This window comes from Sciurus vulgaris (assembly GCF_902686455.1).
Source record: "Sciurus vulgaris genome assembly, chromosome: 12".
NCBI classification, from domain to species: domain Eukaryota; kingdom Metazoa; phylum Chordata; class Mammalia; order Rodentia; family Sciuridae; genus Sciurus; species Sciurus vulgaris.
This window is the reverse complement of record NC_136473.1, coordinates 28359336-28379442: the sequence shown is the minus strand read 5'-3', so window position 1 is coordinate 28379442 and position 20107 is coordinate 28359336. Positions and strand designations below refer to the sequence as shown.

Genomic DNA, 20107 nt, shown 5'->3' with positions numbered 1-20107 from the left:
TGCTAGGACATTAAGGAGGAAAGATCCAGAGCTGAAGTGACTCTAACTTACAGGGGATTCAGCTCCCTGGCTCAGTTTGGATAAGATGTCAGGGCCTAAGGAAGGATCTAGAAGATCATTGGTAAGAGTAAACTCGATTCTAGACCAAGGTTAAATGAACCAGTAACTGTTGTTTGTAGAATGTCACTTGAGAATCTATAACAATCTCCTGAAAGTGAATTACTCACAGGTAGAGTCAAACAGGTATGAATAAATGCAAACTCACGGATAGAGTGGAATAAATGTGGACAGGAGAGGAAGACTCTGCTTGACTTTGACATTTGACCAAGGTAGAAAAATAAAGATCAGGCATGACAGGATGACGGTTTTCTTTAATTTGTGGAATTAAACTGTGGTATTTCTTTCATCCAGTTATTAGATCACACTAATTTGCAATATTTTTTTTTAAGTTTGGATACTTGATCAAACATCCACCTTAGTTTCTAAATGTAGTTCAGAAATTATTTAGTTTAATTAGGCAAATGGATTAAAAATAAACTTTCTGCTTTCTGATGCAAAACGACTCATGAAGATATTTTAACACCTGACAGTTTGGATTTATGATGTGCGATTAATGACTACTGGTATGCTAATGAAAATAATTATTTTTTTCTAGACCCTTCTTTGCCTCATTCTCCGACAACAACTCCCAAAGGTGGCTTTATTAAATATGGTGAAAGCAGCTATTCGCTCATGAAATTGAAGTTAACATGGCATGACGCAGAGAAATATTGCAAGGATTCCAATTCTCTAATTTCTAGTATTCTGGATCCCTACAGTAATGCATTTGCATGGATGCAGATGCAAGCTTTTAATGTGCCTATATGGATTGCCCTGAACAGTAACTTGGTAAGATGCTGAAAACATGTACAACTTGACATGATTGATAAATTGTGGTTAAATGATTGTCTTTCTGTTCATTCTGTTGAACACTTATGTGAAATAAACTGTGGTGGCAATGTGAATGGTACTAGCATTAATAAGACCCCATCTTTCAAGGATTCACTGACTTCAAGCATCTAGTAGGCTAGTGATGTGTCAGAAATCAAACTAAAATTTTTCTGATGACTATTCATTCTATTCTTGCTTTTAAATGTTAAAATTATATTCTGCATCTGAACAGTTTTTACTATTTGCTTATTTCTTTCCATGTCAAGATTACGACTCTGAAATGGGAATTAAGAAAGCAGGTCAGGGTATTGTCTAGGTGATGGGAATACTTTTGATTTTTTTTTTTTTTTTTTTTTTTTGTGGAAAACTATTCTAGAGTTGTTATGGGTCCCCAAATTGTAGAGCTTTCATTCAAATGTGAGAATTACTTCATTGCAGTCAATTTCCTATAATCTTTCGTAGAAAGGGAGATTGGCCAGGTGAATAGGCAGAACAAGGATAAGGGCCCAGAGACTAGATTGATAAGTTGCCACAACTATTCCTAAGATGAGTCCTTTCTGATTTTTTTGTGGCACATCTGCAATTCCTTCCAATTGACCGAGCTAGTCAACTCAACAAACCCCAACAATAGAGGCAATAGAGGTGTCTAGAGATAATTAAGGGATAAGGACCAGAAGTGTTAAAGAGAGGCACCTATGGAGTGTTATTGAAGGAACTGGGCCAGGGCAGAGGACCAAGAGGGCTTTTTAGGGAAAGTCAGCCTTTTAAAATGTAGCTTAGGATGGTAGAAGAAATGCCAAGAAGAGGGAAAAGGATAAGAGGGAGGTGAAACTGGAAAGTAGATTGCTGTCAGATTTTATACAGCTTCCAGTGACTTGATGCAGAGCTAGACACTTATACTTTATGCAGTGAGTATTTTCTAAGAAGGGAAGTGAATAGTTTAAAATCATCCATAATGATTTTAGTGATTAAACTTAGGTGAGACATTTTTACATTTCTGTTGACTGTGTTTTTAATAATTAATCTGTTTGACAAATCATTCATTTTCTTCTCACAGATGTGGTCACAGTTTTCTTATGAGTTTAAACTAGGCTTTTCTTTACTTTTAGAATGATTAGTTTTCCAAAATCCCAATATTTATGACTAAAACAGACATTCAGACTATTATTCCCTTTATGTCTGTGGAATCAGTGATTTTCAGGGATTATTTCATCAAACAGGGGAGAATACCAAAAAAAATTCTTTTTTTGTATATAAAGTGATCTTTTCTATTTTTTGATTTTTTAATTTGTTCTAATTAGTTATACATGACAGTTGATACATGTTGACACATCATACATAAATGGGGTACAACTTATCACTCTTCTGGTTGTGTAATCATATATGTACATAGGGTAATAATATCTGATTCATTCTATTATCCTTCCTACCCCCAGATCCCCTCCCCTCCCTTCATTCCCTCTGTCTAACCCAAAGTACCTCTATTCTTCCCTAGCTTCCACCCCCTTATTGTGAATTAGCATCCACATATCAGAGAAAACACTGGGCCTTTTGGTTTTTGGGCTTATTTCACTTAGCATGATATTTTCCTGCTCCAATGAGATAACACATGCTTTAAATTTTTGTCATTGGGTCTTTGACAATTGACTTGGTAAATTAAATACTGAAGTTAAAAGGGGGAAAATGTTTGAATTTTTTAAAAAAAAATCAAATTATCTCTGGTTAATGTTATATGTCAGCTATAAAATACCTTAGATGGTTAAAAGAACACTATTGATAAGTAATATTTTTGATGCTATCAGTTTGTGACCATAAGTTTGTCTGGCTAAATGTGATAAGAAATTAAGTGTCCAAATGGAATAAAACAGAGTTTTGTGTAGGAGGAACTCTTGTGCTTCTAGTTGGCTTATTATCTACTTTCTTTTTTTTTTTTTGGTTACTGGGGTTATAACCCAGGGCCTTGTGCTTACAAAGCAAGCACTCTACCAACTGAGCTATATCCCCAGCCCCTTATTATCTACTTTCTAATATGTGCAATTAATATAGATATTTATGAAAGGTTGTGCAAAACTACTGTATTTACAAAAATGGCACAAAAGTGAATTCAACAGTTGATACATTTCACATCTTCAACGATGAAAGGTATTCAGCACTATAGATCTAATTAAGAATACTAGCTTCAGGGGCAGCTGTGAAGGCACTGAAATCACGTAAGTTTAACCAGAATGGGCAAATACTGCTCAAGTAAGATTCTACTGTTAAAGCTGAAACAGGTTTAAGGTCATTCAAGTTCAAGCACAGTTATACAAATCTCTCGGAGTCCCTTCTATTTATGTTTGAATTATGTGACCTTTCCTCCAATGTGTGGTCTTCTGTTTTACAAAATCCAAAAGGAAAATACAGAAGAAATGAAGGCAGAAGCTACATTAAATAAGAGTAACATACCAAGCTATAATTAAGATGAAGTGAGGAAGGCCAAAACATTAAAATTGTAAAATTTGCTTGTTACTTGTTGGAACACACACTAGGAGTTAGGTAATGTCTACAAATATTTTCAAGTAGATTACTTATGTTGCTCTAACAGTCCTTTTCATCAATCACTGTTAAAACTAATCAAAACCTCTAACCATGTATATTCCCTTACAATAGCAGCACACACCATTGGTACCTACAAAGTGGTCAATCTCAAATGACTTAGTGAATGAAAGGAATAAAAAGTGGATAAGTAACATATGAAGAGAATAATGGGAATTAGAAAATTCATTCAGAACCGCTCTTTTAATCAGCCAGCCAGCTTGCTAGCAACAAGGGATGGTTTCCAGTTGAGGAAGGTCCTGTGGTCACCAGAGACCTCTGTCCTATCTGGCGCTGCAGTAGGAAGTTGCTTGTTCTCATCTTTACTTTTGCCATGTTGTAATCCCCAGAATCAAAGTATTTTTGTCCTTTCTGCAATCATTTTCTTAAAATCTGAACCTCCAGGCTTTTGTCCCAGGTGAGGATAATTTGCTTTTAGTTTTGCTTCTTCCACTTTCTCTGGACTAGTCACTTGATTTTCCATTTCCTTCTGCTCCTCGGCAGATATTCAAGATTCTTGGTCAAATCACAGCCTTGAATACACTTCTTCACTTGGTTCTTTTGGCATTTTCTAAATGAAGCATGGTGTCCACGTTCATGGTTGTTTTTATTCTTACAGACCAACAATGAGTACGTTTGGACTGATAAATGGAGGATGAGGTACACTAATTGGGCAGCTGACGAGCCAAAGATGAAATCGGCATGTGTTTACCTGGATGTTGATGGTTACTGGAAGACATCATACTGCAATGAAAGTTTTTACTTTCTCTGCAAAAGATCAGATGGTAATTGGATATACAAATATACAAAAACAGTTTGGAAAATTTGGAATTTTCTGAATAAGCTACTACACATCACTGTTGATGTAATGAATAGTGTACCATGTGTAGCTAAGAATAAACTAAAACATCTTCCTTCACCTAACCAAAGATCAACTTGGCTGTCAACCTATATATATAGGTCAAAATAATGGGGAGAGGAAATTTTCTTCATTTCTAGAGTTTATTTGCTCTTTATAAATCTCTGAATGTCTGCTATTGAAGTTGTCCTCTGAATTTACAATGACAAATTCCCTAAGAAATTGTTTCTTTTGATGTCAAAAACACAGCCTTCTCAATAGAATTATATCAGAATGCATGCAGATTCATCAGAACCAATGATAATATGGACACAGCCCTGGAATTCTAACTACAGTATAAATTATATTACAAGGACTATTATTATAGTTAAGAAGAATTTGTAGTAGTTAGGGTTCCAGAAAAAGAAAGAGTGACTTGAAAAGGGAATTCCTTTATAAATATCCTCTTCTAAACTTTTAACATTATTATAGGTATTTATAAATTTGCACTCTTTAATTATAATTATCATTGATTGCTACTATATCATAGTGAATTCTGTTGAAGTATATTTAAAATGATAAGTGACAAGCCAACAATAAAAATGAAGTCACATGAGGAACACTAGAGGTTTTCTTTTTTATTATTTGAGATGATAATAATTCTCCTTAGCTGTGAAAATATTATTCTATATACAGTAGAAACTTCAGGTTTTGCTTTAATTATCTTTTTATGAATAGAAATACCTGCCACTGAACCTCCACAACTGCCTGGCAGATGTCCGGAGTCAGAGCACTCTGCATGGATTCCTTTCCATGGTCACTGCTACTATATTGAGTCTTCATTTACAAGGAACTGGGGTCAAGCTTCTCTAGAGTGCCTTCGAATGGGTAAGAGCCACATTTCCTAAAAGAAAATTCTACAATTGTGTATCCTACAGTTCAATGACATTACTAACATTATACATTAAAAATATAAGGAATGTAAAATTACCTATTTATTTTTTAAAATATTTTTTCATTGTCAATGGATTTTTATTATATTTATTTATATGTGTTGCTGATAATCAAACCCAGTTCCTCATATATGTGAGGCAAGCGCTCTACCACTGAGCTACATCCTCAGCTCTACCTATTTATTTTTTAATTTTTTTTTATCAATAACAGAATGGCCCACGTCATGTCCCTTAAATGCAATTTCTAATTTTGTAACTTTGAAATTTTAGGAAATTCAGATAAAAATCGATTATTTGCTAAACAAATCTTTCTGCCCCAGAGTTCTAAATCGTTTGGATTTTCATCCTCAGTTTTCCAAAATATGCTTAAACTCTTATCACTAATTGACTTAGGAACCAATTTGCTTTACCATTAACAGACATGTTTTTTATATTTGACTGTTATATTAATGAAGAAAAGTAAAGTAAAACTCAAATAGACATGACATAGGTGAATGATTTTCCCTCTGGAAAAAATAGTCCAAGAAAAATAAAGATTTTCAAGGCGCATTGAAAAGTTACTTAGTTAAATCCCACTGAATATTTTACTGAATTACTTTTGCTACATTTTTATTTCCCTAACTTGGGGTTCTTCATCTAACAGATGTAAGGGCTATATTATCATTGTCTTTGGGTTTATTCAAAAGTCAACCTTGACCTCTAATTTTAAATTCTGAATAGATGAAATCTACTTTATCAATTTTTGGTTCATCTGTTTTGAGGCTGGCTCCATCGAAAGGTAAAAGGTCTACAATTATCATCTTTTCTTGATGAAAATTTATCTTCACTATCTCTACTAATACTTTTTTCTGAATGTCTAGTATTAGTATACACACTCCAGTTCTTTTTAAGTTATTGTTTGCATAATCTATTCTTATCTATGTAAACTCTTTGTGTTGTATCTCCAGTGTATCTCCTTTTTAGATATATTTATTTAGTAGGCTCTTTCTAATCAATTAACATTAGTGTTCTGCCAGTTTCCATTTTTTCCAATAGTGTTTACTCTATTTAAATTCAGTGTAGTTACTGATAAAGTAGGATTTGATCTGCTATTTTGACATTTTTTTCTGTATTATGTCTTAAGCATTTTGGTTTTCCTATTTCTCCATTTCTGCCTTTTTGTGTTAAATAGATAATTTTTAGTTTTCCATTTTATTATGTAGATGGTTCAAGTTAGCCATCTAACTTCTTATGGTTCAATTTAAATTTTTTTCACATTACAATAGTCTATAAAATCATAATTTCATTGTATCAGGGAGCATCTGTATATTTTTTAGTTATTTTCTTAGTAGTTGCCATGGGAATGGCAATTAACATCTTAATTTGCAACAATCTAGTTCAGATTCACATAAATTTAATTTTAGTTGTATACAAAACCTTTGCTCTTACAAATCTCCAATCCCTCTGCCCTGCTTTGTGCTGATATTGTCACACAAAAGCACCTGTATACTTTGTACCCTTCAACAAAGTACCCTACCCTTCAACAAAGATTGACAATTATTGCTGTATGTAGTGATATTTAAATCAGACACAATACAAAGTAGTTGTAAACAACCATACATTTGTACCATCTTTTACACGTACCCATGTAGTTACCTTTCCTAGCGCTCTTTATTTCTTCATGTGGATTTGAATTTCACAATGCTCTCATATTTCAGACCAAAGGATCCTTTTTTTTTTTTTATAGCATTATGGTTATGCAGTCATGGAATTCATTTTGACAAAATCATACATGCAAGGAATCTGTTTCCAATCCCCATTCCTCTGCCTTTCCCTCCCCTCCTCCCTCCCCCTTTTCTCCTTCCTCTATTCTACTGATCTTCCTTTCATTCCTGTATTTATTTTTGACCGGTGCTTTCTACATACACATAAAGATGAAATTCCCTTTGGTACATTTATATATGCATATAACATGATTTTGTTAAATTCATTCCATATTTCCTCCCCTTTCCTGTCCTTCCTCTGTCCCTCTTGCTCTCTACCTTATACTCCACTGGTCTTCCCTATATCTTTATATCTAAATTCAATCCTTCCTCTTTCCCTTATTTTGCTCTAACTTCCACATGAGAGAAAACATTTGCCCCTTGCTTTCCTGAGTCTGATTTATTTCACTTAGCATGATGTTCTCCATTTGGAAGAATCCTTTTTAGTGTCTCTTATAATGAAAATTTCTCTTTTTATTTATTTATTGGTATTAGGTGTTGAACGCAGGAGTGCTTTACCGCTGAGTTATATTTCCAGTCATTTAAATTTTTTATATTGAGTTAGGGTCTCACTAAGTTGTTGAGAGCCTTGCCAAGTTGCTGAAGATGGCCTTGAACTTGTGGACCTCTTCCCTCAGGCTCTGGAGTCACTGGGATTACCATAGGCCTACCATAGGCCACCATGCCTGGTTCTTCATTTTAAAAAAATCTAGGAATGTTTTAATATTTCCTTCTTTTATTTTTCAGTACTGTGGATTAAAAATGGAACCCAGGGCACTCTACTATTGAGTTACATCCCCAGCCTCCTTTTATTTTTTATTTTGAGACAGAATCTTACTAAGTTGCTGAGGCTGGCCTTGAACTTTTGATCCTTCTGCCTCAGCCTCCTGAGTCACTGAGATTTTTGAAAGATAGTTTTGCTGGATAGAAAATTCCTCATCAACACACATTTTCTTTTAGACTTTTGAATATTTCCTCTGACAGCTTTCTAGCCTCTGTGGTTTCTGATGAGAAATTAGTGTGAAGATATCTGGTGGGCTAGGGGCATGGTAGAGCACTTTTCTATCATGTGTGAGGTCCTAGGTTCAGTACCCTCTACTGAAAATAAAAAAATCTCTGTATGCGTTGTAATGTCCTTCTTGCTGGTTTCATGATGCTCAGTCTTTTGGCATGCACAGATGTGGGTCTCCTAGATATGCACACACAGATGTTTTAAAGTGCCTAGAACTAATTATGTCTCCCAGGTTTTGCTAAGGGGATCTGTCTGTGTGTTGGGATGTGCTTTCAACATCCGTTCATGCAGTTTAATACTATGCATTAACCTTTACCTCCTGCTTTTGTAGAGCCTCAAGATTAGATAGAAGTAAGAACTTAAGACCTTTTCCTTTTTTAGTCATGCACACCACCCTGGGCATTACATCCCCAATGCACGTCTATGAACTTCTAGTTCCCTAAAAATGTGTCAAAACTTTTAAAGTCCCCTGTAGACATTTCATTCCCTATCTCTTGCTATTAATTTTTTGTTAGCTTATTGTTTGCCCCTACTCTTATCAATGTCTTCAGTAATTGCCACTGATAATTTTTTTTAAATCAATGTTCCCAGGAAAAACTGTTTGCAATGAGTGATCTCTGAATAAGATCAAATGAGGATACACTTTTCAAGTGGGTTTTTCTAGGAAATTATCAGGCAGGTTAAATAATGTACATTCTTTATTAATAATAATAATATTGTTTATCAAGAAGAATAACAATTAATCTTGATTATTATTAACAACAATTAATAATATTTGATTATATTTATATTAATAATATCAATAATATTGATGTTATTAATAATATTTTAAATAACGAACATTTTGCATTTGAGAACAGCTGGGAAAGAGCTCCAACACCATACTCATCCTTTCAGTGCCTTCTAAGCTGTTGACTTTTACTGTGGTTTTGGGTTGTTGGTTTTTAAGGGTACTATAGACCTTAATGACAATGGTATTAGGACAAGTGAAAACACCCCAACTCTTACTGTTATTACCAAGATCTAATCATTTTTCTTACATAAAATGCAAGCCTCTGTCTAATTTTCAGCATTCTGAAAAAGTTGCTTTTGACAAAAGTTGCTTTTGACAAATTTGTTGTTGTTCTCAGTGTTTTTGTAAAGGAAATGATTTTTGGAGACCCTTACTCTGTCTTTTCTTTTACTGTCACTTGAAGACTGCTTTGGGGTTTTTAAATTAAAAAAAAAAAAAAAAAGGTTTTCTTTCATGTTGTTAAATATTTTTAAAAATTTGTAATGAATATATAGGAACTTTGTTTTCATTTGCGGGTGATTGTATTCTCTGGCCAATAAGATGAATGATTTTCATTCATCAAAATGTCACACACACACACACACACACACACGACCAACCAATCACCAAGAGAACAACTCAGGATCCAGTAGAATGGGATATAGGTGTAAGATTTATTCAGGATTCTGGGTCGTACCACGAGTCTTTACCCTGCTAGTGTTAGGTTCTTAGCAAATTACTTATCTTCTGTGCTTTATTTTCCTTATCTACAAAATGGGGTATTAATCGTACCTACTTAATAAAGCCTTGTGAAAATTTAATGAGATAATGCTTCTAAAGTCCAAAACAAAATGTCATTAAATGCTTGGAATATACTAGTTATTATTATAAATCTATAGATTATTATTATAAAATCTAATGCTGATAGTTCATCATGAATTATTAATTTCATGCTCATCTGAGTTCCACTTTTCTCTCTCTTCTGACTTTGAATGGTCCTATGGAAGACATTCATGAATGAAGCTGGAATAATATTCCTATAGTACATTGCATCATTCTGCTGCCTCAAAAAATTGTTCTTTATTATCGCATTGCTCTAAATACCAATCTTCTGCCATCTGCAGAGAGTCCTAATCCATATCTTTTTTTTTTAAATTTCCCCATTGACCAGATCAGTGTTACACTTGACTATTGAGCCCTCTCTGATCCTAAAGAAGTTCTACACTTCCTTTCTTTGTCTTTCCTTTTATTATTTCTTCCTGGAATTATTTTTGTTCCCTTGTACATAAAATGCTGCACTCCAATCTACTTAAATTCTATTTTTTCCATCCTCCCTTTTAGCTGCTTCACCCAAAATGAATATTTGATGCGTCTGAAGCACAGTGCACTGATTTTTTTCTCTTATTACATTCCTTTGAACATATTCTGAATTCGTAACTGGTCCCTGAACCATAACTTCATTGACTTATTCTATGTCTTCCTCATGTTTGCAGGTACTAGTCCAATGCTTGTACACAAATGAGGTTTGGAAAGCTACATTTTTACCCTAGAATGGTAACTGAAAAAGACAAATGTTCATTCTTTAAAATTGCTCCTCTTTAGTGGAGATGCTTGGCTGATTTTTATTGCCCTTGTCATCAATACTGTCTATAAAAATATTTTCAGCTACTTAAAGTTACACCCACACTTTTATACTTTTCAGGTTCCACTCTGGTTTCCATTGAAAATGCTGCCGAATCCAGTTTTCTATCCTATCGTGTTGAACCTCTTAAAAGTAAAACCAATTTTTGGATAGGATTGTTCAGAAATGTTGAAGGTAACTTTTGCAGAACTGTTGCTTAACTGCAAATAGTTTAAAATTTTTTATATACAACAAAGTTTCAGTTTCAGAAAGTCTTGCCTTAAATAATGATTACTTTGTGATGAGTTTGAAAATTCAAACTCATATTTATTTGAGATAAAACCCCCAAAGTTCTTATCTACTATACTATTTCACAATTGCTAATTAAAAAATATATTCTCTAGCTAAGTTTAAGAAGGTTTAAAGAACATTTTTTTTCCCAAATAAAAAAACTCGGGAAGGATAGCTATAAATAGTTGTACTAATTAGAAAAATGTTTTCAACTCAAGTTACATAATAAACATATTCTCCTTGGTTTATTTCACTATAATAATCATAGTCTCTCCTGTTTAGTTGTAAACAGTTATTGATTCTAGTATAAAATAATATGCTTAGAAATTTTGCACAGCAACCTGAACTTGTTTTGAGATGAGTTATTTTTAGCTTCTGTTTTTATTGGTTTTATTTGATGATCAGGAATTTGGCTCTGGATAAACAACAATCCAGTCTCCTTTGTCAACTGGAATACAGGAGATCCCTCTGGTGAACGAAATGATTGTGTAGCTTTAGACGCATCTTCTGGGTTTTGGAATAATATTCACTGTTCTTCCTACAAAGGATATATTTGTAAAAGACCAAAAAGTAAGTAAGAAGTTTATCATGTGGCAAATATGTTCACAGGCCAGTTTCCTTCATATAGTAAGATGCTAGGTGTGGGATTCTAATTGATTACAGGTCCACTGCAAGCTTTCTTCCATTAATAGTGAAAAATTCATTCTGCCATGGTGATCATTTGCTGCCCAGCTGTGAGTGAGAGAACAGTGCTCTGTCTGCTAGCTGACATAGTGATTTTGGTTTCTCAATATGTTCATAATGGGATATTCATGCCTATGGATTTGCAAAATTGCAAGCGATTTAGACAGCCCATTTACAAAGCCTTACTACACAAGAGGAAAGGGGTAAAGTAGTCACCAGTTCAAAACAGAAGAGGTCAGGACTCTGGAGAGGAATCAGAACTGATCATGGAATAAGTCATATAAGATAACTCAGTTTCGATCTGAGATGGAGTGGAAGACCATGAAAAGAAAGGGATTGAGAAATTAAGAGTGTTAATGGTTCACCATGTGTCACTGTATGGACTTCAGTAATATTTTGATGCCATTCCAACCAGCTTAATATCCTTCTGAGAGAGAAAATGATTAATTCCATAGAGGTTTCAATACACAAATTAGATAAATTACTTCTGTTGCCTTGGTTTTTTTTTTTTTTTTTTTTTTTTTTTTTTTTTTTTTTTTTTTCCAGTGCTGGGGATGAACCCAGGGCCTTGGGTGGTTGGTTTTGTTATTTTAGAATTGTTCAGAGATTTGGTGTTCTTTAACTCAAAGTATTCTACACCCTCCGGTGGAATGTTGGTTTAATGGTTTACACCCTGGAGTCCAAAATTGCCTTATTTTACTTTTCATTCAAATGTGTGATGTGTTAGGCTTCAGTGGGCTGAATTTCAATACTCCTAGCCTAGAATATTTTATTTATGGGTAGATTTGGTAGATTTTTATAAAATATCAGTGCTCAAGTACAAGTTAGAGGATCACATTTTCAGATCTTCCAATGTGTCCACGATCACTGTATATCTGTAGGATGCTACTATAGCTTGGATAGACAGAAGAATAGATATATGGAGATGGAGATTTTTTGTATTTCTATCTCTCTGTTGATCCTATTCTTCCATCCATCCATCCATCCATCCATCCATCCATCCATCCATCCATGTCACACCATATCACCAAATATGCGGGATTCCATATATTACTGAGCCAAATAAAATTTGCTATCTATGTGCAGTTACTTTGGACTTTTATAAATATTTTTAAATTTTTTTTACAGTTGTTGATGCTGAACCTACTCATACATTAATGACAACAAAAGGTAAGACCATTATGAAATTTCAGTATTAGTAATATGATAATTTCATTTAAAAGTCATAATAATTATTTCCTACTCCTCTTGCATTTTAGTAAAATTGTTTTAGTTAACTAGCCTTTCTCATGTCATCAATCTACCTTGATTGATATTTTAGTAAAATAGGACTCGGAGTCAGGTTGGTATTTTTATGTTACAAAGTTATTTAATACATTGTTGGCTCTATTACAAAGAATTTATGAGAACCCCTGGAGGAAACTTGAAATTTCTCTCAACCCTAGTAGGGTTTGTGTGTGTGTGTTTGGTGGTGGTACTGAGGATCAAACCCAGGGCATGGATATGCCAGACAGGTACTATGTCCCCAGGCCTTTTAAATATATGTATTTTTTTTATTTCAAGACAGAGTCTTGTTAAGACTGGGTGGGATTGCAGATGTACAGTACCACACCCGGATAATCTTTTCTTTTTATTGCAAAGTTTTTTGTTTTAACTTTTATGGACAACTTGAATTAGGTAATTAATCCTATTTTACTCATTTTGTTGACTGCTGAAAGAAGCTCAAGGTGAAATTTATGGCTTGCCTAGAGTGCCCTTATTATCCTCATGAATGCTATTTGTGTACTAATTATATTCATGAATTTAAATTTCCATCATTCTTAGTTTTTCCCTAAATTTTTCATTTATTTTAAATAACAATTATTATTGTTATAATTTTTATTTACCTTCTTATAATGTGTTTGTCTTGAATTACTTTGAAACAAAATGCGTATGTGAGTATAATTTTTTTTTCTTTTTTTTTTTATTGTAAACAAATGGGATACATGTTGCTTCTCTGTTTGTACATGGCGTAAAGGCATACCATTTGTGTATTCATAAATTTACATAGAGTAATGTTGTTTGATTCATTCTGTTATTTTTTCCCTTCCCCCCACCCCTCCCACCCCTCTTTACCCTCTATACAGTACTTTCTGCCTCCATACTTGCCCCCCTCCCTAACCCTAACTCTAACCCTAACATTAACCCTTCCCTCCCCCCCTTTATGTGTCATCCTCCACTTATTAGCGATATCATTCGTCCTTTGGCTTTTTGAGATTGGCTTATCTCACTTAGCATGATATTCTCCAATTTCATCCATTTGCCTGCAAATGCCATAATTTTGTCATTCTTTATGGCTGAGTAATATTCCATTGTATATATATACCACAGTTTCTTTATCCACTCATCAATTGAAGGGCATCTAGGTTGGTTCCACAGTCTGGCTATTGTGAATTGAGCAGCTATGAACATTGATGTGGCTGTATCTCTGTAGTATGCTGATTTTAAGTCCTTTGGGTATAGGCCAAGGAGTGGGATAGCTGGGTCAAATGGAGGGTCCATTCCAAGTTTTCTAAGGAATCTCCACACTGCTTTCCAGAGTGGCTGCACTAATTTGCAGCCCCACCAGCAATGTATGAGTGTACCTTTCTCCCCACATCCTCGCCAACACCTGTTGCTTGTATTTTTGATAATCGCCATTCTAATTGGGGTGAGATGGAATCTTAGGGTGGTTTTGATTTGCATTTCTCTTATTACTAGAGATGTTGAACATTTTTTCATATGTTTATTGATTGCTTGTACATCTTCTTCTGTGAAGTGTCTGTTCATTTCCTTAGCCCATTTGTCAACTGGATTATTTGAATTCTTGGAGTAGAGTTTTTTGAGTTCTTTATAGATTCTGGAGATTAGTGCTCTATCTGAAGTATGATTGGCAAAGATATCTCCCACTCTGTAGGCTCTTTCTTCACATTACTGATAGTTTCCTTTGCTGAGAGAAAGCTTTTTAGTTTGAATCTATCCCAGTTATTGATTCTTGCTTTTATTTCTTGTGCTATGGGAGTCCTGTTGAGGAAGTCTGGTCCTAGGCCGACATGTTGAAGATCGGGACCTACTTTTTCTTCTATAATCTGCAGAGTCTCTGGTCTGATTCCAAGGTCCTTAATCCATTTTGAGTTGAGTTTTGTGCAGGGTGAAAGATATGGGTTTAGTTTCATTCTGTTGCATATGGATTTCCAATTCTCCCAGCACCATTTGTTGAAGAGGCTATCTTTTCTCCATTGCATATTTTTGGCGCCTTTGTCTAGTATTGATTAGTTAGCTCAGTGCTATGACATATAGCATTCCTGCAACTGAATCATAGTCTTAACATTCTAAATCATCCTCTATGTCTTATTGATTTTGTTTTTATGCCTTGCATTTCTGCTTGATAAATATCACTTGAAAGAATATTCATGTATTTTAGTTTTTCAACAAGGAAAGTTGTATTGTGTTCCATAGCATAACCCTCTCTCTCTCTCTCCACTTGTTTCCTAATGATTTCATTTATAGCTGACTCAAGGAAGATGGAACCTTCCAGACCGTCTTCCAACATGGCAGGAGCTGTGGTCTTTGTCATCCTCCTGATTCTAGTGGGTGCTGGCATTGCTGCCTATTTCTTGTATAAGAAAAGACGTGTGCACCTACCTCAAGAGGGCACCTTTGAAAACACTCTCTATTTTAACAGTCGATCAAGCCCAGGAACTAGTGATACGAAAGATCTCATGAGCAACATTGAGCAGAATGAACACGTGGTCATCTAGTGTCATAATGTGATTTTTTTTTTTTCATAATGTGATTTTGTTGTATTTGAATTTCAGAAAATTGTAACTAAAGTTTTAAATCCTTTGATTCAATGTGATTGTTCCTTTTAAAAATTAGGACTGTATTATAATAGTCTGTCCTTTTTCTTTGCCTAATTGAAGAAGTAATTGCTAATTTTTTTCACCAAAGAAGGTTAGTAATGTCAATTAGCACTGTTTGAAATATCTTAGGTGAATACATAGCACTACAATGCCACCTTTACACATCATCACCGGGTAACTAGTATCAACTTCATGCAGATTACCAGAGCTCTAGAAATAACTAACTAAGCCTCTTGAAATATTTCAAGAAGCTCCCCAAAATATGCACCCACTAAATTGTAATCCAACAACTAGAAGACAATTTTAAAAACAGTACAAATAACCTCAGGTGGAATAAAAATTTAGTGGGTTTTCACTTTCACCATTCTTGATTTCACTCCAATAATTTAGAAATGTATTTGTCCACATGCAGAATAAAGTGGTTGAAACTCTTGTTTCGTTAAGCCAGGTTTTACAGATTATTCTTTGTACTGTTATATGTATATCAGGAGGGCAAAGATGTGAAAAATGTAAATTTGCTTAACTGGATGTACTTGGATTATGTGAAATAAACATTAAAGACAAGGTCTATTTTTAATAGATTTGCATGTTGGTGCTCTTGTTAAGTGTAAATTTGCTTCTAAAATGAGACTTATTTACTTTAAATTTTACTTTTAAAATAAATGAAGTTATCAGCAGAGAAATTCTTTAAGTTGAACTCTTCATCTGTTTGGAAAAGGCATGTTGCTAAAACACAGTGGAATATGAGTTTTTCATCATACTTACTTGCACATTTTTTCAGATATTCCCTTGAACATTGATTCACCTCAGAATCCAACAATGCTAAAAAAATTAAATACTAAAATGATTAAATTATTTTATTATATTAATAAATTTAATTGAATAATTAAAATATAAAAATAATCATTTCTCTCCTTTTTGCTTAAGAGTTTTGTCATAAATAAAGCTTTATGTACATTGTGAAATATATCAGCTTTCACGGTCACACCCAGCACGCTCCCACCCACTCATCCTTTTATTTTCTTAAGGTTTTATCCATGGGGAGGAGTTCTTTACCCAGGGCCAACGGACAGGATGGGACTCCTTAAATGGCATTGAGGAGGCAATGGGGTGGGGATGCAAGCATGTTTATTCACATTTTTTTCCTTTTTTATCTGGGGATGGGTACTATATTTTCAAGAAAGTTCATAATTTGAAAAAGATTAAGAAGTAGCCAATTAAGTAGGGGAACATGATGAGTTTCTAATACCCCAACTTATAGGTGACAGAGAACAAAAGGAAGTGAGGAGAAGTGATCAAGTGTGGAAAAGAAGCTTGGGCTCAAACAACTTCCATTTATAACACAAATATTAGAAAACAACTTGCTTTTCATTTTCTTGGTAAAAACAAAGCATGTTCTCTTTGAAGAAATTCCAGTGGAAATAATGGCTATAGAGTCAAGCAGTATGTGGTGAATTGTACTAAGGGAATCTGTGTGTGTGTGTGTGTGTGTGTGTGTGTGTATGTGTGTGTGTTTTGCCCTCAAAATATGTGAGAAAATTAGAAATATGGAATGGGAGATATATACAAGTGAGCCTGGTTTACAAATTCTTTGTGCAAGTCTTTTCATTGTAGTTCACAGAAAACACTTTGGACTCCAAGCAGTATATATATCTTATCATTTGCAGAAACTGTTTGACAGGGTTGCTGAGTATTGTATTTCACACTCTCACATTATCCATTCTGACACATAATCAAATAGATAAGTCATGCATATCCAAACATAGTACTGAAATATCAGCAACATGTTTTGGGAGAAGGTGCTGGGTGGGGAAGACCAGTCTTTGTGTTGTTTCATTTATTTACTTTTGGTCATTTTAGTGTTTTGTGTGTTTGTTTTGTTGTTGTTAACTGGAAGTTCTCTCTGGGTATTGGATATTTACGTGCCGTTGATCTCCTCACTATCTTTTGCACTCATATCAGGTTTTCATCAAAATTCAGTTGCTGGAAGAATTTTTTGAATATTTTTTCCTGGTTGAACTCAATGTGAAAAGTCGGTTACTTGAACCCTAAAAATAAAGGTGGTGTCCATAGAGGCTGGGAGATCCTCGACTCATCCATTTTTTAGTATTCACTCATGTGTCTGTTTACATTTTTATCCATTATTTCATCAAATATTTCTTGAGTGTCTGATATATATTGACAGGCATTGAGCTAGCCTCTGTAGATTCAAATATAGGTAAGAAGCATAAGAAGAGCAGTCTAGTGGTGCTTCAGATACAAGCAGATCATTTTGTAACAATATAGCAGATATGTTAGTAGAACATGCCAAAGGTATAAATGGAGAGTGAGAAATACAGACCTGGTTGCGAGCAGGGCAAAGCCAAGTTTTGTGGGCCAGAATTACAGGACCCAGTATTTGCCAGGCTAGGTGTCAGTCTTACTGTGATGCCTTCCTTTCTGTGGTCTTATTCCTCCCTTTTGGAATGAAATGTTTACTCTGTGCCATTAGACATTGGATGTATGTAACTTGCTTTTGATTTTTACAGAAGCTTATAGTCAAGAGTCTACCTTGAGTCTTGAAGAAGACTTTAGACTTGGACAGTTGAGCAGTGCTTAAACTGCTAAGACTAGGGGAACTCTTGGAGGATGAATAAGTACATTTTGTATTGTGAGACGGAGCTTTGGGGAGCCAGGAGCAGAATGTTATGGTTTGGATCTTTAATGTCCCCTGTAAAGCTTATGTATTAGGTAATGCAGGAATGTTCAGGAGTGAAATGATTAGATTATGCGAAATGTAACCACATTGGTGGATCAGTCCATTTGATGGATTATAATTTAAATGAATGACGGGGTGGTAATGCAAGTGAGGCATGATTAGAGGAAATAAGTCACTGGAGCATAGCCTGGACTATGTCTGTCCATGGCCTTTTCCTCCTCTGTATCCTGGGTGCCACATGCTGAGCAGCTTTCTTCCACCACACCCTTATACCATGATGTTCTGCCTCACCTGAGACTCCGAACAATGATTTGGATGACCATGGACTGAACTTTTGAAATCATGAGCCAAATAAACTTTTCTTCTGCTAGTTGTTCTTGTCAGGTATTTTGGTTGCAGTGAAGAAAATCTAACATACCCAGTCTTTCCAGAAATACAAATTCATTCAGAAAGGTGGTGCCTCCCTTACCTAACTGCCTCCCTTTAGGCCCACCTTTAAATGGTCTTAACATTTTTCAATACCATTACATTAGAGAACAAGATTCTAGTTCATGAATCTTTGAGGGATATACCATATCCAAACCATAGCAACATATTATGAGTTTTTTGTGAAGCTGAATTCTGTGTCAAATTAAGCTTAAAAGTTAATTCTTTTTTCCACTATTATTCATAGGATTTACTTATTTTCATTAACTAAATTATCATATAATCTAATAATCTCTTCATTAATTTATCTATTCATTATAAATTACTATTTTGGGAATGATAAAAAAATTCTCTTGTAAAAATTTCTTTCTGGATCTCAGAATAATCTCCATTGGTTTCACGACTATTTGCTTTTTTGCTTTGTTTCATATTCCCATTAACCTTGCTTGTATTTTCTCCTAATTCTTTAATTAACTTAAAAAATGATCAGTATGATTTAGATGTATACTTTTCATACATCTAAATCTTCAGTCTGCCAGAATCTATTGAAGAATTTCTCAATTTTTAATTGGAACATTCCAAGTTACAGTTAAAAATTGTATATTTGCCAGAACTCTAGTAACAAAACTTCATCAAAATAGAAAAAAGAAAAATTGAAATTATAAAAGCACTTATAATGGGTGTACAATTGTCTACGCTATTATTTACACCTTCCACTTTAAGTAGGCATTGATTATAATTGAAATTTCAACTACATTTTTTTAGACTCTGGTGATAGAAAAAGTTTGTATGGACTAGATTGGGTTTCAAGTATTTCTAACCTTGTTTCTCCTCTAATTCCTATTTGCTTTGGGTACATCAGGATACACTAATACTTTGTAAAATCTGATCCTCAATCTTCCTGTCAGGTTGGATAGTTTTGCACTCTGGATGACAGGTATATTACCAGAAGCTATTTGGGAGGTGGCATTTTAATGCGTCCTGTTCACTAGGCTGAGCTCTGGTACTGTTACTCAAACATAAACCTAAGTTTTCAGTGAAGAGATGTTGCAGAGGTAAAGTCCCTAATCCATTGACTTTCCATTCAGAAGGTTACCCTGAGTGCGCCTGCATTAGTCAGTTGAAAGAGAAACTCTCCTGCATTGGTCTGCCATAATCAGTTGAATTGCCTTAAAATTGGGCTTTGGCTCTTCTTTGGGAGAAGCAAGAGAAGGAGCACTCCTGCCTGTGGAGTCTAACTTTGGCCCATGAAGCTCTGCCTGCCTCATCTTCCCTTTCTGATGGCCTATCTTACAGACTTCAGACTTGCTTAGCCAGTGTCACAGTTTGGATCTGGAATGTTTCCCCAACAGCTCATGTCTTAGGCAATGCAGCAATGTTCAGAGCTGAAAAAGATTGTATTATGAGAGCTGTAACTTCATCCATTAATGAATCCACTGGTGGATTACTAATTTGAATGGACTACTCGGTAGTAACTATAGGTAGATGGGGCATGGCTAGAGGAACTGGGTCACTGGGGGTATAATTTTTGGAACTCTGTCTTGCGCCTGTCTTCTTTCTGTCTCTGTCTTCTTTCTCTCTGCTTCATAGTTTCCATATGCTGAGCAGGTTTCCTCCTGCCATGCCCTTTTGCCATGATGTTTCTGCCATGAAACTGGTCAACCATGGACTGGGACCTCTGAAAC

General features: G+C 34.8%; 1 protein-coding gene across 1 annotated transcript in view; it reads left to right on the top strand.

Moving 5' to 3' along the window:
• The window catches only part of MRC1 (mannose receptor C-type 1), a 118839-nt gene extending 102962 nt beyond the window's left edge, over nt 1–15877 (top strand). Inside the window, exons 24-30 of the mRNA XM_079108167.1 lie at nt 656–888; nt 4124–4289; nt 5081–5230; nt 10524–10637; nt 11139–11303; nt 12546–12587; nt 14946–15877. Coding sequence (XP_078964293.1) covers nt 656–888; nt 4124–4289; nt 5081–5230; nt 10524–10637; nt 11139–11303; nt 12546–12587; nt 14946–15196 — 1121 coding nt within the window. The 3' untranslated portion in view covers nt 15197–15877. The remainder of the gene's footprint in view (nt 1–655; nt 889–4123; nt 4290–5080; nt 5231–10523; nt 10638–11138; nt 11304–12545; nt 12588–14945) is intronic.
• The last annotated feature ends 4230 nt before the right edge of the window (nt 15878–20107 follow it).